The sequence below is a fragment of the Salvelinus alpinus genome, chromosome 4 (assembly GCF_045679555.1).
Source record: "Salvelinus alpinus chromosome 4, SLU_Salpinus.1, whole genome shotgun sequence".
Classification (NCBI taxonomy): Eukaryota; Metazoa; Chordata; class Actinopteri; order Salmoniformes; family Salmonidae; genus Salvelinus; species Salvelinus alpinus.
The window spans coordinates 11,689,764-11,716,930 of record NC_092089.1 but is presented as its reverse complement, the minus strand read 5'-3'; the positions used below and the strand labels follow the sequence as shown (position 1 = coordinate 11,716,930).

The following is a 27,167-nucleotide window of genomic DNA, read 5'->3' as shown; positions in this document are numbered from 1 at the left end:
CACCAGATAACCTGCAGGTAAAGATACAGACATAACAGTCTCTGTAATCTGACTGTTCAATCACCAGATAACCTGCAGGTAAAGATACATACATAACAGTCTCTGTAATCTGACTGTTCAATCACCAGATAACCTGCAGGTAAAGATACAGACATAACAGTCTCTGTAATCTGACTGTTCAATCACCAGATAACCTGCAGGTAAATATATAGACATAAAAGCCTCTGTAATCGGACTGTTCAATCACCAGATAACCTGCAGGTAAAGATACAGACATAACAGTCCCTGTAATCTGACTGTTCAATCACCAGATAACCTGCAGGTAAAGATACAGACATAACAGTCTCTGTAATCTGACTGTTCAATCACCAGATAACCTGCAGGTAAATATATAGACATAAAAGCCTCTGGAATCTGACTGTTCAATCACCAGATAACCTGCAGGTAAAGATACAGACATAAAACCCTCTGTAATCTGACTGTTCAATCACCAGATAACCTGCAGTCTATAACAACATGGTTATCAGACACAGCTGCTGTAAAACTATAAGATCGAAACAAGATCATGTTTTTACTGTAATGACTGGTGGGAACATCACAGTTATGACTGGTAGGAACATCACATAACTGTAGACTGTTATGACTGGTAGGATCATCACATAACTGTAGACTGATATGACTGGTAGGAACATCACTGTTATGACTGGTAGGAACATCACATAACTGTAGACTGTTATCACTGGTGAGAACATCACAGTAATGACTGGTAGGAACATCACATAACTGTAGACTGTTATAACTGGTAGGAACATCACATAACTGTAGACTGATATGACTGGTAGGAACATCACATAACTGTAGACTGTTATCACTGGTAGGAACATCACATAACTGTAGACTGTTATCACTGGTAGGAACATCACATAACTGGAGACTGTTATGACTGGTAGGAACATCACATAACTGTAGACTGATATGACTGGTAGGAACATCACATAACTGTAGACTGTTATGACTGGTAGGAACATCACATAACTGTAGACTGTTATGACTGGTAGGAACATCACATAACTGTAGGATGTTATAACTGGTAGGAACATCACATAACTGTAGACTGTTATAACTGGTAGGAACATCACATAACTGTAGACTGTTATGACTGGTAGGAACATCACATAACTGTAGACTGTTATAACTGGTAGGAACATCACATAACTGTAGACTGTTATGACTGGTAGGAACATCACATAACTGAACTGCCCTGAAAATGAATCCACCTAAAAAGACCCCCCCCCCCCCCCCCAACACACACACACACACACACACACACACACACACACACACACACACACACACACACACACACACACACACACACACACACACACACACACACACACACACAGCCGTGCCTAGTCTGTGAGATCAGATGCATTACCAGTATGTAGCCGTAACATTGGGCTGTGGCTGTGTTCTGTTCTAATCCCAGGGATTCAGCATGTTGTGCTCTGTTCTAATCCCAGGGATTCAACATGCTGGGCTCTGTTCTAATCCCAGGGATTCAGCATGTTGTGCTCTGTTCTAATCCCAGGGATTCAGCATGTTGTGCTCTGTTCTAATCCCAGGGATTCAACATGCTGTGCTCTGTTCTAATCCCAGGGATTCAGCATGTTGTGCTCTGTTCTAATCCCAGGGATTCAACATGTTGTGCTCTGTTCTAATCCCAGGGATTCAACATGCTGTACTCTGTTCTAATCCCAGGGATTCAACATGCTGGGCTCTGTTCTAATCCCAGGGATTCAACATGCTGTGCTCTGTTCTAATCCCAGGGATTCAGCATGTTGTGCTCTGTTCTAATCCCAGGGATTCAGCATGTTGTGCTCTGTTCTAATCCCAGGGATTCAGCATGTTGTGCTATGTTCTAATCCCAGGGATTCAACATGCTGTACTCTGTTCTAACCCCAGGGATTCAACATGCTGGGCTCTGTTCTAATCCCAGGGATTCAGCATGTTGTGCTCTGTTCTAATCCCAGGGATTCAACATGTTGTGCTTGGCTCTAATCCCAGGGTTTCAACATGTTGTGTTCTGTTCTATTCCCAGGGATTCAGCATGTTGTGCTCTGTTCTATTCCCAGGGATTCAACATGCTGTGCTCTGTTCTAATCCCAGGGATTCAGCATGTTGTGCTCTGTTCTAATCCCAGGGATTCAGCATGTTGTGCTCTGTTCTAATCCCAGGGATTCAGCATGTTGTGCTCTGTTCTAATCCCAGGGATTCAACATGTTGTGCTCTGTTCTAATCCCAGGGATTCAGCATGCTGTTCTCTCTCCCTGCCAAAGGCTTCTGCTGGTTTGTCTGGCTAACCAGGCCAGGGTTGAGTGGCATCCTAACCCATTTACACTGCACTACTTTAACCAGGGCCAGAACCACACTATATAAGGAACATACTGCACTACTTTAACCAGGGCCCATAGGGCCAGAACCACACTATATAAGGGACATACTGCACTACTTTAACCAGGGCCCACAGGGCCAGAACCACACTATATAAGGGATATACTGCACTACATTAACCAGGGCCCACAGGGCCAGAACCACACTATATAAGGGATATACTGCACTACTTTAACCAGGGCCCACAGGGCCAGAACCACACTATATAAGGGACATACTGCACTACTTTAACCAGGGCCCACAGGGCCAGAACCACACTATATAAGGGATATACTGCACTACTTTAACCAGGGCCCATAGGGCCAGAACCACACTATATAAGGGACATACTGCACTACTTTAACCAGGGCCCACAGGGCCAGAACCACACTATATAAGGGATATACTGCACTACATTAACCAGGGCCCACAGGGCCAGAACCACACTATATAAGGGATATACTGCACTACATTAACCAGGGCCCACAGGGCCAGAACCACACTATATAAGGAATATACTGCACTACTTTAACCAGGGCCCACAGGGCCAGAACCACACTATATAAGGAACATACTGCACTACTTTAACCAGGGCCCACAGGGCCAGAACCACACTATATAAGGGATATACTGCACTACATTAACCAGGGCCCACAGGGCCAGAACCACACTATATAAGGAACATACTGCACTACTTTAACCAGGGCCCACAGGGCCAGAACCACACTATATAAGGGATATACTGCACTACATTAACCAGGGCCCACAGGGCCAGAACCACACTATATAAGGAACATACTGCACTACTTTAACCAGGGCCCACAGGGCCAGAACCACACTATATAAGGAATATACTGCACTACTTTAACCAGGGCCCACAGGGCCAGAACCACACTATATAAGGAACATACTGCACTACTTTAACCAGGGCCCACAGGGCCAGAACCACACTATATAAGGAACATACTGCACTACTTTAAACAGGGCCCACAGGGCCAGAACCACACTATATAAGGGATATACTGCACTACATTAACCAGGGCCCACAGGGCCAGAACCACACTATATAAGGGATATACTGCACTACATTAACCAGGGCCAGAACCACACTATATAAGGAACATACTGCACTACTTTAACCAGGGCCCACAGGGCCAGAACCACACTATATAAGGGATATACTGCACTACATTAACCAGGGCCCACAGGGCCAGAACCACACTATATAAGGAACATACTGCACTACTTTAACCAGGGCCCACAGGGCCAGAACCACACTATATAAGGGATATACTGCACTACATTAACCAGGGCCCACAGGGCCAGAACCACACTATATAAGGGATATACTGCACTACATTAACCAGGGCCAGAACCACACTATATAAGGGATATACTGCACTACTTTAACCAGGGCCCACAGGGCCAGAACCACACTATATAAGGAACATACTGCACTACATTAACCAGGGCCCACAGGGCCAGAACCACACCATATAAGGGATATACTGCACTACATTAACCAGGGCCAGAACCACACTATATAAGGAACATACTGCACTACTTTAACCAGGGCCCACAGGGCCAGAACCACACTATATAAGGGATATACTGCACTACATTAACCAGGGCCCACAGGGCCAGAACCACACTATATAAGGGATATACTGCACTACATTAACCAGGGCCCACAGGGCCAGAACCACACTATATAAGGGACATACTGCACTACTTTAACCAGGGCCCACAGGGCCAGAACCACACTATATAAGGAACATACTGCACTACATTAACCAGGGCCCACAGGGCCAGAACCACACTATATAAGGGATATACTGCACTACATTAACCAGGGCCCACAGGGCCAGAACCACACTATATAAGGGACATACTGCACTACTTTAACCAGGGCCCACAGGGCCAGAACCACACTATATAAGGAACATACTGCACTACATTAACCAGGGCCCACAGGGCCAGAACCACACTATATAAGGGATATACTGCACTACATTAACCAGGGCCCACAGGGCCAGAACCACACTATATAAGGGATATACTGCACTACATTAACCAGGGCCCACAGGGCCAGAACCACACTATATAAGGAACATGCTGCACTACTTTAACCAGGGCCCACAGGGCCAGAACCACACTATATAAGGAATATACTGCACTACTTTAACCAGGGCCCACAGGGCCAGAACCACACTATATAAGGGATATACTGCACTACATTAACCAGGGCCCACAGGGCCAGAACCACACTATATAAGGAATATACTGCACTACTTTAACCAGGGCCCACAGGGCCAGAACCACACTATATAAGGGACATACTGCACTACTTTAACCAGGGCCCACAGGGCCAGAACCACACTATATAAGGAACATACTGCACTACATTAACCAGGGCCCACAGGGCCAGAACCACACTATATAAGGGATATACTGCACTACATTAACCAGGGCCCACAGGGCCAGAACCACACTATATAAGGGACATACTGCACTACTTTAACCAGGGCCCACAGGGCCAGAACCACACTGTATAAGGAACATACTGCACTACATTAACCAGGGCCCACAGGGCCAGAACCACACTATATAAGGGATATACTGCACTACATTAACCAGGGCCCACAGGGCCAGAACCACACTATATAAGGGATATACTGCACTACATTAACCAGGGCCCACAGGGCCAGAACCACACTATATAAGGAACATGCTGCACTACTTTAATCAGGGCCCACAGGGCCAGAACCACACTATATAAGGAATATACTGCACTACTTTAACCAGGGCCCACAGGGCCAGAACCACACTACAGAAGGGATATACTGCACTACTTTAACCAGGGCCCACAGGGCCAGAACCACACTATATAAGGAATATACTGCACTACTTTAACCAGGGCCCACAGGGCCAGAACCACACTATATAAGGGACATACTGCACTACATTAACCAGGGCCCACAGGGCCAGAACCACACTATATAAGGAACATACTGCACTACATTAACCAGGGCCCACAGGGCCAGAACCACACTATATAAGGAACATACTGCACTACTTTAACCAGGGCCCACAGGGCCAGAACCACACTATATAAGGGATATACTGCACTACATTAACCAGGGCCCACAGGGCCAGAACCACACTATATAAGGAACATACTGCACTACATTAACCAGGGCCCACAGGGCCAGAACCACACTATATAAGGGATATACTGCACTACATTAACCAGGGCCCACAGGGCCAGAACCACACTATATAAGGGATATACTGCACTACTTTAACCAGGGCCCACAGGGCCAGAACCACACTATATAAGGGATATACTGCACTACATTAACCAGGGCCCACAGGGCCAGAACCACACTATATAAGGAACATACTGCACTACTTTAACCAGGGCCCACAGGGCCAGAACCACACTATATAAGGAACATACTGCACTACTTTAACCAGGGCCCACAGGGCCAGAACCACACTATATAAGGGATATACTGCACTACATTAACCAGGGCCCACAGGGCCAGAACCACACTATATAAGGAACATACTGCACTACTTTAACCAGGGCCCACAGGGCCAGAACCACACTATATAAGGGATATACTGCACTACATTAACCAGGGCCCACAGGGCCAGAACCACACTATATAAGGAACATACTGCACTACATTAACCAGGGCCCACAGGGCCAGAACCACACTATATAAGGAACATACTGCACTACTTTAACCAGGGCCCACAGGGCCAGAACCACACTATATAAGGGATATACTGCACTACTTTAACCAGGGCCCACAGGGCCAGAACCACACTATAGAAGGGATATACTGCACTACTTTAACCAGGGCCCACAGGGCCAGAACCACACTATATAAGGAATATACTGCACTACTTTAACCAGGGCCCACAGGGCCAGAACCACACTATATAAGGGACATACTGCACTACATTAACCAGGGCCCACAGGGCCAGAACCACACTATATAAGGAACATACTGCACTACTTTAACCAGGGCCCACAGGGCCAGAACCACACTATATAAGGGATATACTGCACTACATTAACCAGGGCCCACAGGGCCAGAACCACACTATATAAGGAACATACTGCACTACTTTAACCAGGGCCCACAGGGCCAGAACCACACTATATAAGGAATATACTGCACTACTTTAACCAGGGCCCACAGGGCCAGAACCACACTATATAAGGAACATACTGCACTACTTTAACCAGGGCCCACAGGGCCAGAACCACACTATATAAGGAACATACTGCACTACTTTAACCAGGGCCCACAGGGCCAGAACCACACTATATAAGGGATATACTGCACTACATTAACCAGGGCCCACAGGGCCAGACCCACACTATATAAGGGATATACTGCACTACATTAACCAGGGCCAGAACCACACTATATAAGGAACATACTGCACTACTTTAACCAGGGCCCACAGGGCCAGAACCACACTATATAAGGGATATACTGCACTACATTAACCAGGGCCCACAGGGCCAGAACCACACTATATAAGGAACATACTGCACTACTTTAACCAGGGCCCACAGGGCCAGAACCACACTATATAAGGGATATACTGCACTACATTAACCAGGGCCCACAGGGCCAGAACCACACTATATAAGGGATATACTGCACTACATTAACCAGGGCCAGAACCACACTATATAAGGGATATACTGCACTACTTTAACCAGGGCCCACAGGGCCAGAACCACACTATATAAGGAACATACTGCACTACATTAACCAGGGCCCACAGGGCCAGAACCACACTATATAAGGGATATACTGCACTACATTAACCAGGGCCAGAACCACACTATATAAGGAACATACTGCACTACTTTAACCAGGGCCCACAGGGCCAGAACCACACTATATAAGGGATATACTGCACTACATTAACCAGGGCCCACAGGGCCAGAACCACACTATATAAGGGATATACTGCACTACATTAACCAGGGCCCACAGGGCCAGAACCACACTATATAAGGGACATACTGCACTACTTTAACCAGGGCCCACAGGGCCAGAACCACACTATATAAGGAACATACTGCACTACATTAACCAGGGCCCACAGGGCCAGAACCACACTATATAAGGAACATACTGCACTACTTTAACCAGGGCCCACAGGGCCAGAACCACACTATATAAGGGACATACTGCACTACTTTAACCAGGGCCCACAGGGCCAGAACCACACTATATAAGGAACATACTGCACTACTTTAACCAGGGCCCACAGGGCCAGAACCACACTATATAAGGAATATACTGCACTACTTTAACCAGGGCCCACAGGGCCAGAACCACACTATATAAGGGACATACTGCACTACATTAACCAGGGCCCACAGGGCCAGAACCACACTATATAAGGAACATACTGCACTACATTAACCAGGGCCCACAGGGCCAGAACCACACTATATAAGGAACATACTGCACTACTTTAACCAGGGCCCACAGGGCCAGAACCACACTATATAAGGGATATACTGCACTACATTAACCAGGGCCCACAGGGCCAGAACCACACTATATAAGGAACATACTGCACTACATTAACCAGGGCCCACAGGGCCAGAACCACACTATATAAGGGATATACTGCACTACATTAACCAGGGCCCACAGGGCCAGAACCACACTATATAAGGGATATACTGCACTACTTTAACCAGGGCCCACAGGGCCAGAACCACACTATATAAGGGATATACTGCACTACATTAACCAGGGCCCACAGGGCCAGAACCACACTATATAAGGAACATACTGCACTACTTTAACCAGGGCCCACAGGGCCAGAACCACACTATATAAGGAACATACTGCACTACTTTAACCAGGGCCCACAGGGCCAGAACCACACTATATAAGGGATATACTGCACTACATTAACCAGGGCCCACAGGGCCAGAACCACACTATATAAGGAACATACTGCACTACTTTAACCAGGGCCCACAGGGCCAGAACCACACTATATAAGGGATATACTGCACTACATTAACCAGGGCCCACAGGGCCAGAACCACACTATATAAGGGATATACTGCACTACATTAACCAGGGCCCACAGGGCCAGAACCACACTATATAAGGGATATACTGCACTACATTAACCAGGGCCCACAGGGCCAGAACCACACTATATAAGGAACATACTGCACTACTTTAACCAGGGCCCACAGGACCAGAACCACACTATATAAGGGATATACTGCACTACTTTAACCAGGGCCCACAGGGCCAGAACCACACTATATAAGGGATATACTGCACTACATTAACCAGGGCCCACAGGGCCAGAACCACACTATATAAGGGATATACTGCACTACATTAACCAGGGCCCACAGGGCCAGAACCACACTATATAAGGAACATACTGCACTACTTTAACCAGGGCCCACAGGGCCAGAACCACACTATATAAGGGATATACTGCACTACATTAACCAGGGCCCACAGGGCCAGAACCACACTATATAAGGGATATACTGCACTACATTAACCAGGGCCCACAGGGCCAGAACCACACTATATAAGGAACATGCTGCACTACTTTAACCAGGGCCCACAGGGCCAGAACCACACTATATAAGGAATATACTGCACTACTTTAACCAGGGCCCACAGGGCCAGAACCACACTATAGAAGGGATATACTGCACTACTTTAACCAGGGCCCACAGGGCCAGAACCACACTATATAAGGAATATACTGCACTACTTTAACCAGGGCCCACAGGGCCAGAACCACACTATATAAGGGACATACTGCACTACATTAACCAGGGCCCACAGGGCCAGAACCACACTATATAAGGAACATACTGCACTACATTAACCAGGGCCCACAGGGCCAGAACCACACTATAGAAGGGATATACTGCACTACATTAACCAGGGCCCACAGGGCCAGAACCACACTATATAAGGAATATACTGCACTACTTTAACCAGGGCCCACAGGGCCAGAACCACACTATATAAGGGATATACTGCACTACATTAACCAGGGCCAGAACCACACTATATAAGGGATATACTGCACTACATTAACCAGGGCCCACAGGGCCAGAACCACACTATATAAGGAATATACTGCACTACTTTAACCAGGGCCCACAGGGCCAGAACCACACTATATAAGGGATATACTGCACTACATTAACCAGGGCCCACAGGGCCAGAACCACACTATATAAGGAATATACTGCACTACTTTAACCAGGGCCCACAGGGCCAGAACCACACTATATAAGGAACATACTGCACTACATTAACCAGGGCCCACAGGGCCAGAACCACACTATATAAGTAACATACTGCACTACATTAACCAGGGCCCACAGGGCCAGAACCACACTATATAAGGGATATACTGCACTACATTAACCAGGGCCAGAACCACACTATATAAGGGATATACTGCACTACTTTAACCAGGGCCCACAGGGCCAGAACCACACTATATAAGGAACATACTGCACTACATTAACCAGGGCCCACAGGACCAGAACCACACTATATAAGGGATATACTGCACTACATTAACCAGGGCCCACAGGGCCAGAACCACACTATATAAGGAACATACTGCACTACTTTAACCAGGGCCCACAGGGCCAGAACCACACTATATAAGGGATATACTGCACTACTTTAACCAGGGCCCACAGGGCCAGAACCACACTATATAAGGGATATACTGCACTACTTTAACCAGGGCCCACAGGGCCAGAACCACACTATATAAGGGATATACTGCACTACATTAACCAGGGCCCACAGGGCCAGAACCACACTATATAAGGGATATACTGCACTACATTAACCAGGGCCCACAGGGCCAGAACCACACTATATAAGGAACATACTGCACTACATTAACCAGGGCCCACAGGGCCAGAACCACACTATATAAGGGATATACTGCACTACTTTAACCAGGGCCCACAGGGCCAGAACCACACTATATAAGGGATATACTGCACTACTTTAACCAGGGCCCACAGGGCCAGAACCACACTATATAAGGAATATACTGCACTACTTAAACCAGGGCCCACAGGGCCAGAACCACACTATATAAGGGATATACTGCACTACATTAACCAGGGCCCACAGGGCCAGAACCACACTATATAAGGGATATACTGCACTACATTAACCAGGGCCCACAGGGCCAGAACCACACTATATAAGGGATATACTGCACTACTTTAACCAGGGCCCACAGGGCCAGAACCACACTATATAAGGGATATACTGCACTACATTAACCAGGGCCCACAGGGCCAGAACCACACTATAGAAGGGATATACTGCACTACTTTAACCAGGGCCCACAGGGCCAGAACCACACTATATAAGGGATATACTGCACTACATTAACCAGGGCCCACAGGGCCAGAACCACACTATAGAAGGGATATACTGCACTACATTAACCAGGGCCCACAGGGCCAGAACCACACTATATAAGGAACATACTGCACTACATTAACCAGGGCCCACAGGGCCAGAACCACACTATATAAGGGATATACTGCACTACATTAACCAGGGCCAGAACCACACTATATAAGGGATATACTGCACTACTTTAACCAGGGCCCACAGGGCCAGAACCACACTATATAAGGAACATACTGCACTACATTAACCAGGGCCCACAGGACCAGAACCACACTATATAAGGGATATACTGCACTACATTAACCAGGGCCCACAGGGCCAGAACCACACTATATAAGGAACATACTGCACTACTTTAACCAGGGCCCACAGGGCCAGAACCACACTATATAAGGGATATACTGCACTACATTAACCAGGGCCCACAGGGCCAGAACCACACTATATAAGGAACATACTGCACTACTTTAACCAGGGCCCACAGGGCCAGAACCACACTATATAAGGAACATACTGCACTACTTTAACCAGGGCCCACAGGGCCAGAACCACACTATATAAGGAATATACTGCACTACTTTAACCAGGGCCCACAGGGCCAGAACCACACTATATAAGGAATATACTGCACTACATTAACCAGGGCCCACAGGGCCAGAACCACACTATATAAGGAACATACTGCACTACTTTAACCAGGGCCCACAGGGCCAGAACCACACTATATAAGGGATATACTGCACTACTTTAACCAGGGCCCACAGGGCCAGAACCACACTATATAAGGAACATACTGCACTACATTAACCAGGGCCCACAGGACCAGAACCACACTATATAAGGGATATACTGCACTACATTAACCAGGGCCCACAGGGCCAGAACCACACTATATAAGGAACATACTGCACTACTTTAACCAGGGCCCACAGGGCCAGAACCACACTATATAAGGGATATACTGCACTACATTAACCAGGGCCCACAGGGCCAGAACCACACTATATAAGGAACATACTGCACTACTTTAACCAGGGCCCACAGGGCCAGAACCACACTATATAAGGAACATACTGCACTACTTTAACCAGGGCCCACAGGGCCAGAACCACACTATATAAGGAATATACTGCACTACTTTAACCAGGGCCCACAGGGCCAGAACCACACTATATAAGGAATATACTGCACTACATTAACCAGGGCCCACAGGGCCAGAACCACACTATATAAGGAATATACTGCACTACATTAACCAGGGCCCACAGGGCCAGAACCACACTATATAAGGAACATACTGCACTACATTAACCAGGGCCGACAGGGCCAGAACCACACTATATAAGGGATATACTGCACTACTTTATCCAGGGCCCACAGGGCCAGAACCACACTATATAAGGGATATACTGCACTACATTAACCAGGGCCCACAGGGCCAGAACCACACTATATAAGGAACATACTGCACTACATTAACCAGGGCCCACAGGGCCAGAACCACACTATATAAGGAACATACTGCACTACATTAACCAGGGCCGACAGGGCCAGAACCACACTATATAAGGGATATACTGCACTACTTTAACCAGGGCCCACAGGGCCAGAACCACACTATATAAGGGATATACTGCACTACATTAACCAGGGCCCACAGGGCCAGAACCACACTATATAAGGAACATACTGCACTACATTAACCAGGGCCCACAGGGCCAGAACCACACTATATAAGGAACATACTGCACTACTTTAACCAGGGCCCACAGGGCCAGAACCACACTATATAAGGGATATACTGCACTACTTTAACCAGGGCCAGAACCACACTATATAAGGGATATACTGCATTACTTTAACCAGAACCACACTATATAAGGAATATACTGCATTACTTTAACCAGGGCCCACAGGGCCAGAACCACACTATATAAGGAACATACTGCACTACTTTAACCAGGGCCCACAGGGCCAGAACCACACTATATAAGGGATATACTGCACTACTTTAACCAGGGCCAGAACCACACTATATAAGGGATATACTGCATTACTTTAACCAGAACCACACTATATAAGGAATATACTGCATTACTTTAACCAGGGCCCACAGGGCCAGAACCACACTATATAAGGGATATACTGCACTACTTTAACCAGGGCCCACAGGGCCAGAACCACACTATATAAGGGATATACTGCACTACTTTAACCAGGGCCAGAACCACACTATATAAGGGATATACTGCATTACTTTAACCAGAACCACACTATATAAGGAATATACTGCATTACTTTAACCAGGGCCCACAGGGCCAGAACCACACTATATAAGGGATATACTGCACTACATTAACCAGGGCCCATAGGGCCAGAACCACACTATATAAGGGATATACTGCACTACTTTAACCAGGGCCCACAGGGCCAGAACCACACTATATAAGGAATATACTGCACTACATTAACCAGGGCCCACAGGGCCAGAACCACACTATATAAGGGATATACTGCACTACTTTAACCAGAACCACACTATATAAGGAATATACTGCACTACATTAACCAGGGCCCACAGGGCCAGAACCACACTATATAAGGAATATACTGCACTACATTAACCAGGGCCCACAGGGCCAGAACGACACTATATAAGGGATATACTGCACTACATTAACCAGGGCCCACAGGGCCAGAACCACACTATATAAGGAATATACTGCACTACTTTAACCAGGGCCCACAGGGCCAGAACCACACTATATAAGGGATATACTGCTTTACATTAACCAGGGCCCACAGGGCCAGAACCACACTATATAAGGAATATACTGCACTACATTAACCAGGCCCAGAACCACACTATATAAGGAATATACTGCACTACTTTAACCAGGGCCCACAGGGCCAGAACCACACTATATAAGGAATATACTGCACTACATTAACCAGGGCCCACAGGGCCAGAACCACACTATATAAGGGATATACTGCACTACTTTAACCAGAACCACACTATATAAGGAATATACTGCACTACATTAACCAGGGCCCACAGGGCCAGAACCACACTATATAAGGAATATACTGCACTACATTAACCAGGGCCCACAGGGCCAGAACCACACTATATAAGGGATATACTGCACTACATTAACCAGGGCCCACAGGGCCAGAACCACACTATATAAGGAATATACTGCACTACTTTAACCAGGGCCCACAGGGCCAGAACCACACTATATAAGGGATATACTGCTTTACATTAACCAGGGCCCACAGGGCCAGAACCACACTATATAAGGAATATACTGCACTACATTAACCAGGCCCAGAACCACACTATATAAGGAATATGGTGCCATTTGGGCCGAACCCTGATGCTTTTATCTTCTGCCTCCAACAGTCCTTCCTCGGCTCCCCGCCTCTCCATCTGCCTCCCTCCCTCTCTCCCTCCCCGCCTGCCTGCCTCCCTCCCTCCCTCTCTCCCTCCCCGCCTGCCTGCCTCCCTCCCTCTCTCCCTCCCCGCCTGCCTGCCTCCCTCCCTCTCTCCCTCCCCGCCTGCCTGCCTCCCTCCCTCTCTCCCTCCCCGCCTGCCTGCCTCCCTCCCTCTCTCCCTCCCCGCCTACCTGCCTGCCTCCCTCCCTCTCTCCATCTCCACCTGCCTCCCTCCCTCTCTCCCTCTCTCCGTCCCCGCCTGCCTTCCTCCCTCTCTCCTTCCCCGCCTCTCCTCTGACTCACACACAGTCAATACAACACAATACAAACCCAACACACAGCTATTAAACAAGGTTTAAGACAGGACGAACAGTCAATACAACATAATACAACACACAGCTATTAAACAAGGTTTAAGACAGGACAAACAGTCAATACAACATACAGCTATTAAACAAGGTTTAAGACAGGACAAACAGTCAATACAATACAACACACAGCTATTAAACAAGGTTTAAGACAGGACGAACAGTCAATACAACACACAGCTATTAAACAAGGTTTAAGACAGGACGAACAGTCAAACCCAACATACAGCTATTAAACAAGGTTTAAGACAGGACAAACAGTCAATACAACATACAGCTATTAAACAAGGTTTAAGACAGGACAAACAGTCAATTTGGGGATCCCGAGTGGCGCAGCGGTCTAAGGCACTATATATCAGTGCTAGAGGCATCACTACAGACCCTGGTTCGATTCCAGGCTGTATCACAACCGGCCGTGATTTGGAGTCTCATAGGGCGGCGCACAATTGGCCCAGCGCTGTCTGCGTTGAGCCGGGGTAGGCAGTCATTGTAAAATAAGAATTTGTTCTTAACTGACAAGTCTAGTTAAAATAAAAGTTAAATAAAAATAAATAACAAGGGATAGATAAGTAGTTCAACAGTAAGGATGTAAAACAGTGTGTCTGAGGTGTGAAGGGACTTTGGTTTGGTCAGTTATATACAAGGGATAGATAAGTAGTTCAACAGTAAGGATGTAAAACAGTGTTTCTGAGGTATGAAGGGACTTTGGTTTGGTCAGTTATATACAAGGGATAGATAAGTAGTTCAACAGTAAGGATGTAAAACAGTGTTTCTGAGGTATGAAGGGACTTTGGTTTGGTCAGTTATATACAAGGGATAGATAAGTAGTTCAACAGTAAGGATGTAAAACAGTGTTTCTGAGGTATGAAGGGACTTTGGTTTGGTCAGTTATATACAAGGGATAGATAAGTAGTTCAACAGTAAGGATGTAAAACAGTGTTTCTGAGGTATGAAGGGACTTTGGTTTGGTCAGTTATATACAAGGGATAGATAAGTAGTTCAACAGTAAGGATGTAAAACAGTGTTTCTGAGGTATGAAGGGACTTTGGTTTGGTCAGTTATATACAAGGGATAGATAAGTAGTTCAACAGTAAGGATGTAAAACAGTGTTTCTGAGGTATGAAGGGACTTTGGTTTGGTCAGTTAATATACTTGGTGTTTTTGGAGGTGTTTTTCAGCACTGTGCGGCTCCATAAAACACCTTGTCATTACATTTGACATTTCATTTAGCAGAAGCTTTCATCCTGAGCGACTTACAGTCAGTCAGTGCATTCATCTTATTGAGGTAGCTCGTGGAAACAACCACATTTCTCAGCCATAGGAAGTAAATGTTTATATCAGCATCAGTCTGCCTTGTTATTGTAAACATATGTTACGGTAACATAACACTACGACAAGCCTGTCCTACAGCTGCTGTAATCATATGTTACGGTAACATAACACTACGACAAGCCTGTCCTACAGCTGCTGTAATCATATGTTACAGTAACATAATACTACGACAAGCCTGTCCTACAGCTGCTGTAATCATATGTTACGGTAACATAACACTACGACAAGCCTGTCCTACAGCTGCTGTAATCATATGTTACGGTAACATAACACTACGACAAGCCTGTCCTACAGCTGCTGTAATCAGCAGGAGGATCATAGCCCCCCCCCACCCCTCTCTCTCGTGCTCTCTGTCTCCCACCACAGTTTTATGATTGTCGTAAATACCTGCAGGAAAATTCTGTCTCCCACTCTTTTAGAAATGAAAGTTAAATCTCTTTGTTACCACAGAAAGAGAGAGTCGTTGCAGTACGGTAACATAAATAATTAAACAATATTTCTATATTCCAAACAATTGGAAGGATACTAATGGAACAATCATGTCGATATTAATTTCTAATCTGTGATGTAACTAAGTGTCACGGATCCCTCTGGAGCTTTCCTTGCGCACACTTGGCCCCTATTCCCACGGATTGTATTTGTATATATGTGTCACGACTTCCGCCGAAGTCAGTCCCTATCCTTGTTCGGGTCGGCGTTCGGCGGTTGACGTCACCGGCTTTCTAGCCATCGCCGATCCACTTTTCATTTTCCATTTGTTTTTGTCTTTGTTTTCTACACACCTGGTTTCTATTCCCCGATTACGTGTTCATTATTTAACCCTCTGTTTCCCCCATGTTTGTGTGCGTGTTTGTATATAATGTTCAGGTCGTTACTTGTTGGCTGGTATTGTTTGCCGGGTTCGTTATTACGCCCGTTATTTACGAGTGACCGGTAATTTCACGCACCTTTAGTATTTGTTTTATACTGGTGCTGTTCGTGGAATAAATGACCTTGTACACTCATCTCTGCTCTCCTGCGCCTGATTCCATGCACCAGTTACCCACAGCCTGACAATACGTGCCCTTTGTTTTACCATGGTGGGGTCGATTATTGTTACAATGTCCGTTGGTCGTGTGAGTACCTGTGCGGTGTTGTTTTGGGCTTTCGTGTCCTTGTGGATTGCGCAGATGATTCCGGGTCTCGTCCCGCGTGTTAACCATCGTGCGCGTGTGTTATTTATTCAAGGTACTCCTCGCTCTTTTTTGGGGGTTTCAGCCCTATGTTTTTGTTACGTGTTTGTTTGGTCTTCGTCCCCGTGCCTTTACACGGCACGCCGTAATTTGGGTTTAATAAAAAAAACTATTACGCATTCCTGCGCCTGTCTCCCGAATCATTTATGCCAACGTGACTCTAGGAACAGTAGAACAACATAACTGTATCTCTGAATGTGTATATTTTCCCAGTGATCAGATTCACATCCTAGATGTTGTGGAACTTATATGATTAAATACGAAACTATTTGTGAGAAGATGTAATGTGATGTTAGCCTTCTAAATGAGAGAATTGTTTTTCAAATAAAATCTTAACCAAGTCAGTGGCCACGCCCACGTGAGCACAGACATTATGACAAAAGGAGGGAATGCCCTTTTCCCCCGAGTGCTTAAGGTCCGGGCCATGGACCCAAAATATCGATGTTTTGTTCCCCGAGCCACGTACTTTTTCCGGATGCCCCAAACAATCGGAAAGGGGATTCATCAGGGAAAATGACTTTACCCCAGTCCTCAGCAGTCCAATCCCTGTACCTTTTGCAGAATATCAGTCTGTTCCTGATGTTTTTCCTGGAGAGAAGTGGCTTCTTTGCTGCCCTTCTTGACACCAGGCCATCCTCCAAAAGTCTTCGCCTCACTGTGCGTGCAGATGCACTCACACCTGCCTGCTGCCATTCCTGAGCAAGCTCTGTACTGGTGGTGCCCCGATTCCGCAGCTGAATCAACTTTAGGAGATGGTCCTGGCGCTTGCCGGACTTTCTTGGTTGCCCTGAAGCCTTCTTCACAACAATTGAACCGCTCTCCTTGAAGTTCTTGATGATCCGATAAATGGTTAATTTAGGTGCAATCTTACTGGCAGCAATATCCTTGCCTGTGAAGCAATGATGATGGCACGTGTTTCCTTGCAGGTAACCATGGTTGACAGAGAAAGAACAATGATTCCAAGCACCACCCTCCTTTTGAAGCTTCCAGTCTGTTATTCAAACTCAATCAGCATGACAGAGGGCTCTCCAGCCTTGTCCTCGTCAACACTCACACCCGTGTTAACGAGAGAATCACTGACATGATGTCAGCTGGTCCTTTTGTGGCAGGGCCGAAATGCAGTGCAAATGTTTTTGGGGGATTCAGTTCATTTGCATGGCAAAGAGGGACTTTGCAAGTAATTGCAATTCCTCTGATCACTCTTCATAACAGCAGACTTTGTGAAAATAAATATTTGTGTCATTCTCAAAACTTTTGGCCACGACTGTAGTAATCAATGTGTAAGCTATTCTGTTTGAGTGTTTATGTAATTCTGTGTGATTATTTAGTTAGTTAGTAAATAAATAATTAAGCCAATTTGTATATTTGCTGATTCATAATTTATGCTCGGGTTTGTGCAGATATCCAAGGATTATACAACATTCAGAATGAGACTGAAGGTAAATAATAATGAATGAATTGACTGTGACTGATGTAAGAGATATTTATATCTTTAGAGTTTAGTCGGGAGATAGTAACTCGTTAAATAACTTTTTCCACGGTGCCCTAGATTACTATTTAATGAATTGTTATGTGAGTAATTTAATTGCATAATAATTTAACGTGGTATGTAATTATTTTATAAAAGATAACCATCAATCACATTAATGATAGTCAAGACACGACACATTTGAGTTCCAAGTCATTTTGATGACATTCATCCTGTTTTCCTGGTATGGTATTTAGATTCCATCCAATCAAACTCTGTCTATTTGTCTTTTTTATTAACACTGACAGTGATTCTCTGTTTCCACTTCAACACTACCTAACACTACGTATGTGACCTGATTCAGCACACTTAGGTGTATGTCGCAAGTCACGTCTTCACAGGAGAGTCTAACCAGAATAGAATAGAAAGAGGAGTGGGAGGCCCCGGTGCACAACTGAGCAAGAGGACAAGTACATTAGCGTGTCTAGTTTGAGAAACAGACGCCTCACAAGTCCTCAACTGGCAGCTTCATTATTAAATAGTACCTGTAAAACACCAGTCTCAACGTCAACAGTGAAGAGGCGACCTTCAAGGCAGAGTTCCTCTGTCCAGTGTCTGTGTTAGTGGCCATCTTAATCTTTTATTTTTATTAGCCAGTCTGAGATATGGCGTTATCTTTGCAATATTGATATGTGTGGTCGTAACATGATTATGTGACATACCACAACAATATCATGTGACCGTATCAAGTGTCCACCACTTAAGTATATGGCGCATTCATCTGTTTATGTCCTGTACATGTGCACCTCCCTGAGGTTTCAACTCAGGTCGCATGGCCTTAACTTATGTATGGAATACTATGTGATAAGTGTGTGTGTGTAACAGTATATAAAGTATGCTAATGTACTGATGTGAAGGCATTTGGGCAGTGGTGTAAAAATACTTTAAAGTACTACTTAAGTCGTTTTTTTGTGATATCTGTACATTACTTTACTATTTATATTTTGGCAACTTTTACTTCACTACATTCGTAAAGAAACGAATGTACTTTTTACTCCATATATTTTCTTTGACACCCAAAAGTGCTCGTTACATTTTGACAGGAAAATTGTCCAATTCAAACACTCCCTGGTCCATCCCTACTGCCTCTGATCTGGAGGACTCACTAAACACAAATGTGTGAGTGTTGGAGTGTTGCCCCTGGCTACCCATCAATAAAACAATTATTCACTTATTGCATCTGGTTTTGCTTAATATCAGGAAATTGTTTATTTTTGATATTTAAGTACATTGTGCCCCAGGCTATCCGTCAATAAAATAGATTATTTTTTTCTGCCGTCTGGTTTAATATAAGGAATTTGAAATTACTTATACTTTTACTCAAGTATGACAATTTAGTATTTTTTCCACGACTGGATGTGGCTGGGGGTGATAGCATTTATTCCACATGACCCATCAATTTAGACAAGTGTATCTGGGTAAGCGTCATCTAATATTTATAACATATTTTTATCTGGACACTTTCTGTTGACCTGTAATGTTTCCTTATTGTAGGCTACTACCACTTTTAGTGTTTATCACATGACCTCATGTGAATCCTTAAAGAGATGGGTGGGGCTAAAGGCTTAAGAGGGTGTGAACAATACTGAATGGGTGGAGACAAAGCAGAGCTCTCTATTAGGTACTAAAACATTCAAGGGCCCTTTTCTCAAAAGTGAGTTTACAAGTGTATCAACTTTCAAAGTAGAATTACTTTCCCATTGTTCCTCAAAGATACCGTGTATGATATATCATTTTGTAGCTCTGAGTCTCTACTTTTATCCAATGTATAAAAAAAAAACGTTGCTACATAAGACCGAATCCAGGTGGTGAGTCACGTATGAAAAACATTTCCCTCGATCTGTAACAGTCAGTGAATATGACTTTGTGAACTCCAATACTAAGAGCTTTTCTAATCCATCCTGTCAGTGGAAGAAATAGGTTTTCCTCTGGGTGTTAAGAAGGTAATTGATTTCACATAACGTGACCTTTTCTCGCACACTGAGCCATTTTACTGAAATCTAAATGACACAAATATTGAAGGAAGAATGAAAAAAAAAAAGCATTCTGAGACCCTCAACGACCGCGTCCCAACTGCCACTTTAATACCCTTTACAGGGAGCCTTGGTCAAAAGTAGTGTACTAGATAGGGAATTACTGAGCCACTCTGAAATGTCTGCATTCCTGGCTGCACCCTGAACTCGTCAAGGTCTAGTGCTTGGGGACTGGGTAGGTAATAACTTAGAGAGGAAAGGTCTAGGCTTGGGGACTGGGTAGGTAATAACTTAGAGAGGAAAGGTCTAGTGCTTGGGGACTGGGTAGGTAATAACTTATAGAGGAAAGGTCTAGTGCTTGGGGACTGGGTAGGTAATAACTTAGAGAGGAAAGGTCTAGTGCTTGGGGACTGGGTAGGTAATAACTTATAGAGGAAAGGTCTAGGGCTTGGGGACTGGATAGGTAATAACTTAAATGCTGAGAGTGACCTGTCCAACTGGAAAAGGGACTGTAAACTGTAGATGGTACATTGGTACATTGGTTGCAGTACCATAGAAAAAAGACTCATACCATTATACCCCTAGAGTCTATTGACGCACCGGTGCTTCGATCTATGTAACATGATAAAAAATCTCCATTAAAATCCATCAGTTTAAGCGATGGAGTAATCTGTTTAAACTAGAGATATCTGTTCGAACTTGAGATATCTCTTTAAACTAGAGATATCTATTTAATCTAGAGATATATGTTTAAACTAGAGATATCTGTTCAAACTAGAGATATATGTTTAAACTTGAGATATCTGTTTAAACTTGAGATATCTGTTCAAACTAGAGATATCTGTTTAAACTAGAGATATCTGTTCAAACTAGAGATATCTGTTTAAACTTGAGATATCTGTTCAAACTAGAGATATCTGTTTAAACTAGAGATATCTGTTCAAACTAGAGATATCTGTTTAAACTTGAGATATCTGTTCAAACTAGAGATATCTGTTTAAACTAGAGAAATCTGTTTAAACTAGAGATATCTGTTTAATCTAGAGATACCTGTTTAAACTAGAGATACCTGTTTAATCTAGAGATATCTTTTTAAACTAGAGATATCTGTTTAAACTAGAGATATCTGTTTAAACTAGAGATATCTGTTTAAACTAGAAATATCTGTTTAATCGAGAGATATCTGTTTAATCGAGAGATATCTGTTTAAACTAGAGATATCTGTTTAAACTAGAGATACCTGTTTAAACTAGAAATATCTGTTTAATCGAGAGATATCTGTTTAAACTAGAGATATCTGTTTCAACTAGAGATATCTGTTTAAACTAGAGATACCTGTTTAAACGAGAGAAATATGTTTAAACTAGAGATATCTGTTTAATCGAGAGATATCTGTTTAAACTAGAGATATCTGTTTCAACTAGAGATATCTGTTTAAACTAGAGATACCTGTTTAAACTAGAAATATCTGTTTAATCGAGAGATATCTGTTTAAACTAGAGATATCTGTTTAAACTACAGATATCTGTTTAATCGAGAGATATCTGTTTAATCGAGAGATATCTGTTTAATCGAGAGATATCTGTTTAAACTAGAGATATCTGTTTAAACTAGAGATATCTGTTTAAACTAGAGATATCTGTTTAAACTAGAGATATCTGTTTAAACTAGAAATATCTGTTTAAACTAGAGATATCTGTTTAAACTAGAGATATCTGTTTGATTGCATGGGCTGTGTCTCAATCCACTACATCCTCCTATGTCGCCCTTCCGCATCTGCGGTGGAAAGTGGCAAAGCTACCAGCCCTGTTTGACAGACCAGGAGACATCCCGAAAATACCTTCTTCTCACGAAAACGTCTGTAGTAGGGTGTGTGCCTAGTAGTCGGACAAAATGAGTATCGTAACGAATATGGACAATTATCTGAATCCGATGATGATCAGAGTATTTTTGTTGTTGTAATTTTCCATGATCTAAAGAGAAAAAAAACGTTGGGGTGCCAGGATCTTTCTCTTATCAGTCGTGTACGAGGTTGTATGTGGTCCAAATAACTTAACTGGCTGTCTGTCAATAGAAAGGCGGGCTGTACGTTGATCCTGTTGTTCTGATTGGATAGAGTGAAGCTGTATTTCTCAGAGAGAATGCCCAGAGTGTGCAAAACTGTCATCAAGGCAAACGGGGGCTGCTTTGAAGAATATCAAATATACAATTTATTTTGATTTGTTTAACACTTTTTTTGGTTAATACATGATTCCATACGTGTTATTACATAGTTTTCATGTCTTCACTATTACTCTACAATGTCAAAAATAGTATAAATAAAGAAAAACCCTGGAATGAGTCGTATAACGTATAAGTTTACAATTGGCTCATTCATCCCCCTCCTCTCCCCTGTAACTATTCCCCAGGTCGTTGCTGCAAATGAGAACGTGTTCTCAGTCAACTTACCTGGTAAAATAACGGTAAAATAAAAAAAATAAAAATAACCCTGGAATGAGTAGTATAACCCTGGAATGAGTAGTTTAACCCTGGAATGAGTAGTATAACCCTGGAATGAGTAGTATAACCCTTGAATGAGTAGTATAACCCTGGAATGAGTAGTTTAACCCTGGAATGAGTAGTATAACCCTGGAATGAGTAGTATAACCCTGGAATGAGTCGTATAACCCTGGAATGAGTAGTATAACCCTGGAATGAGTAGTATAACCCTGGAATGAGTAGTATAACCCTTGAATGAGTAGTATAACCCTGGAATGAGTAGTATAACCCTGGAATGAGTAGTATAACCCTGGAATGAGTAGTATAACCCTGGAATGAGTAGTATAACCCTGGAATGAGTAGTATAACCCTGGAATGAGTAGTATAACCCTGGAATGAGTCGTATAACCCTGGAATGAGTAGTATAACCCTGGAATGAGTAGTATAACCCTGGAATGAGTAGTATAACCCTGGAATGAGTAGTATAACCCTGGAATGAGTAGTATAACCCTGGAATGAGTAGTATAACCCTTGAATGAGTAGTATAACCCTGGAATGAGTAGTATAACCCTGGAATGAGTAGTATAACCCTGGAATGAGTAGTATAACCCTGGAATGAGTAGTATAACCCTTGAATGAGTAGTATAACCCTGGAATGAGTAGTATAACCCTGGAATGAGTAGTATAACCCTGGAATGAGTAGTATAACCCTTGAATGAGTAGTATAACCCTGGAATGATTAGGTGTGTCCAAACTTCTGACTGCTACTGTAGATATTCAGGAATCCTGACTCACCAGATACTCTCAATCAAATTCAAATGTTTTTATAAAGCCCTTTTTACATCAGCTGATATCTCAAAGTGCTGTACAGAAACCCAGCCTAAAACCCCCAAACAGCAAGCAATGCAGGCATGGTGGCTATGAAAAAACTCCCTAGAAAGGCCAGAACCTAGGAAGAAATCTAGAGAGGAACCAGGCTATGAGGGGTGGCCAGTCCTCTTCTGGCTGTGCCGGGTGGAGATTATAACAGAACATGGCCATGATGTTCAAATGTTCATAGATGACCAGCTGGGTCAAATTATAATACTGTGTGGCTCTGATACTTCTACCTCCAGACAGTTGTGTTTCTCAAACACATTATAGCTATAACCAAGGTGAAGAGATCTGTCGACGTGCCCTTGAGCAAGGCACTTAACCCTACATGTCTCCAGGGTAGACGTTGATAATGGCAGACCCTGACCCCACTCTCCGAGGGTGTCTCATAAGGAAATGGAATATGCAAAAATCACAATTCTATTTCACACACGAGTATAAAACACACTTGTATATGTGTGAAACAGGACAAATATAAGAACCCACCTAATTATAATTATTATTACATCAGTTGTCTTTAGTAAAGTGTTATTAAATAAAATTAAAAATTAAAAAAATCCACTCACCAGATACTGGGCGGCTCTGATCCTTCTATCTCCAGATAGTCGTGTTTGTCCTCCATCTGGAAGTCGGTGAACACCAGTGAGATGGTGTCTCCTGGGTCAGCCAGCACCGTCCACTTACATTCCCCAGCGTCGGAGAGGTCACCGAGGAGTTCAGGGCTGGAGATGATCCCACTGGAACCCCTCAACGTACCGCCACACGTGTCCTCAGCTGCAGTGGTGGGTGGGAAAAAAAGGACCCAACTGTCATACTTGTGGGAAAGTAAAATATCTGAATAGAAAATGACTCAAGTAAAAGTGAAAGTCACTTAAGTATCAAAAGTAAAAGTATAAATAAATAATTTCGAAAGTGATTATATTATTAAGCAAACCAGACGGCACAATTTACATTTTACAAAGCTAGCCAGGGGAACACTCCCAACACTCAGACATCATCTACAAACAAAGCATGTGTGTTTAGTGAATCCGTAAGATCTGAGCCAATAGAGATGACCACGGATGTTCTCTTGATAAGTGCGTGACTTGGACCATTTTTCTATTCTGCTAAACATTCAAAATGTAATGAGTACTTTTGGATGTCAGGGAAAATGTATGTATGTATTATTCTCTTTAGGAATGTAGTAAAAGTAAAAGTAGTCAAAAATATAAATGGTAAAGTAAAGTACAGATACACCAAAAAACTACTTAAGTAGTACTTTCAAGTATTTTTTACTTAATAAGTACTTTGCACCACTGCTCAGCTGTCAAAACGAACAGAAGAACACGTACGTTTAATATCAATTAATCTGTTGGCTCTGTTCCAATATGTAGACTAGAATAATACTAAGAAGTAAGCAATGTATTCGGCTATATGTATTCCAAGTTGTATGCTAGCTAGTATGGATATGACAGCATGGATAACAGTTCGAGGTATCCGGATTTACAGGATCAAATTGGCTGTGTTCCAAGCCCCCTGCCTGCTCTTCTCCTTCTGGTCTGAGGGGGTTCAGAAACCTTTGGTTCGTCAGAATTCTCAGACAACCACAACAGATTCCAGAACCATTCTGTTCCGATATCTAGATTCTACATTAACCTGCCACATAGAATGACGCGTCTGGGTTCCGGAGTTGGCCACGCGTTCTAAGTGATATTCTAGTATATTGGAATGTCATCTTTATGTTCCGGGCCTCAATAAGCGAGCAGGCGCTTGAAGAACACAGCATCTGAGACACACTATGATGCGGCCTCTATAACATACCACCAGAGATGTTCACAAGTCTTTGAGGTGGAGTCCAAGTCAAGTCTTTTAGGGCCAAGTCTAAGTCAAGTCTCAAGTCTTTTAGGGTCAAGTCTAAGTCAAGTCTCAAGTCTTTTAGGGCCAAGTCTAAGTCAAGTCTCAAGTCTTTTAGGGCCAAGTCTAAGTCAAGTCTCAAGTCCCTTTTGACAATGGCTTTCTGCCTGCTGTGGGTTAGGTCTATAAACCTTGTAAATGATTTGAAGAGAATCTTGCATGAAACAAAGCACATCAGGCACTATTTAAATCAAAATACATTTCCTTTTAAAATGTAGACAGTTTACATTAATAAAAGTAATTGTACAGGATACAAAAAAAATCAAACATAACATTTTAAATTGCTTCGTATTTTGTGGCAGATGTTGTCTATATTTCACTTCATTCTGTCACACAAACAGAACATCTGTAGATGAGGGAAGATAAATGACAAGCAAATCAAATCAAATACACATACACATGGTTAGCAGATGTTAATGCGAGTGTAGCGAAATGCTTGTGCTTCTAGTTCCGACCGTGCAGTAATATCTAACAAGTAATCTAACCTAACAATTTCCCAACAACTACCTTTTATATACACAAGTGTAAAGGAATGAATAAGAATATGTACATAAAGATATATGGATGAGCGATGGCCGTGTGGCACGGGCAAGATGCAGTAGATGGTATAGAGTACAGTATATACATATACATATGAGATGAGTAATGTAAGGTATGTAAACAGTATATTAAGTGGCATTATTTAAAGTGGCTAGTGATACATTTATTACATAAAGAAGGCAAGATGCAGTAGATGATATAGAGTACAGTATATACATGCAAGATGCATGAATGTAAACCAAAATGACTATTCAATAACTGCACTACTAAAGTGTCCTATATATCAAACGTAAAGACCTTTATCCCATAAAATATACTAAACTGACCTGGACACTTTAACAGAAATATAACTTCCTGTAACAAGTAGCAAAGTACATCCTGTGCCCTAAGACAGAGAACATTTATGTTGCGGACAGGTTACATTTCAGACAGATCAAGTTTGTCATCGTTCTCGCATTGAGCCTGGCACGATGAGGCCTCCGTGACTAAACACCCTCTCCACTGGGGGGCGCTGGTGGCAGGCACAGTCAACACTGTCATTGCTACCTGCTTGAGCCTTGGAGTCTTTTGCATGGATTCTCTCT

At 43.5% G+C, this 27,167-nt stretch overlaps 1 protein-coding gene across 1 annotated transcript in view; it reads right to left on the bottom strand.

Annotated features, from left to right (window-relative positions):
• LOC139572868 (CUB and sushi domain-containing protein 3-like) overlaps positions 1 to 27,167 on the bottom strand; it is a 1,528,140-nt gene that overhangs the window by 736,646 nt on the left and 764,327 nt on the right. Inside the window, exon 5 of the mRNA XM_071395690.1 lies at positions 24,717 to 24,924. Within this exon, the coding sequence (XP_071251791.1) occupies positions 24,717 to 24,924 (208 nt within the window). The remainder of the gene's footprint in view (positions 1 to 24,716; positions 24,925 to 27,167) is intronic.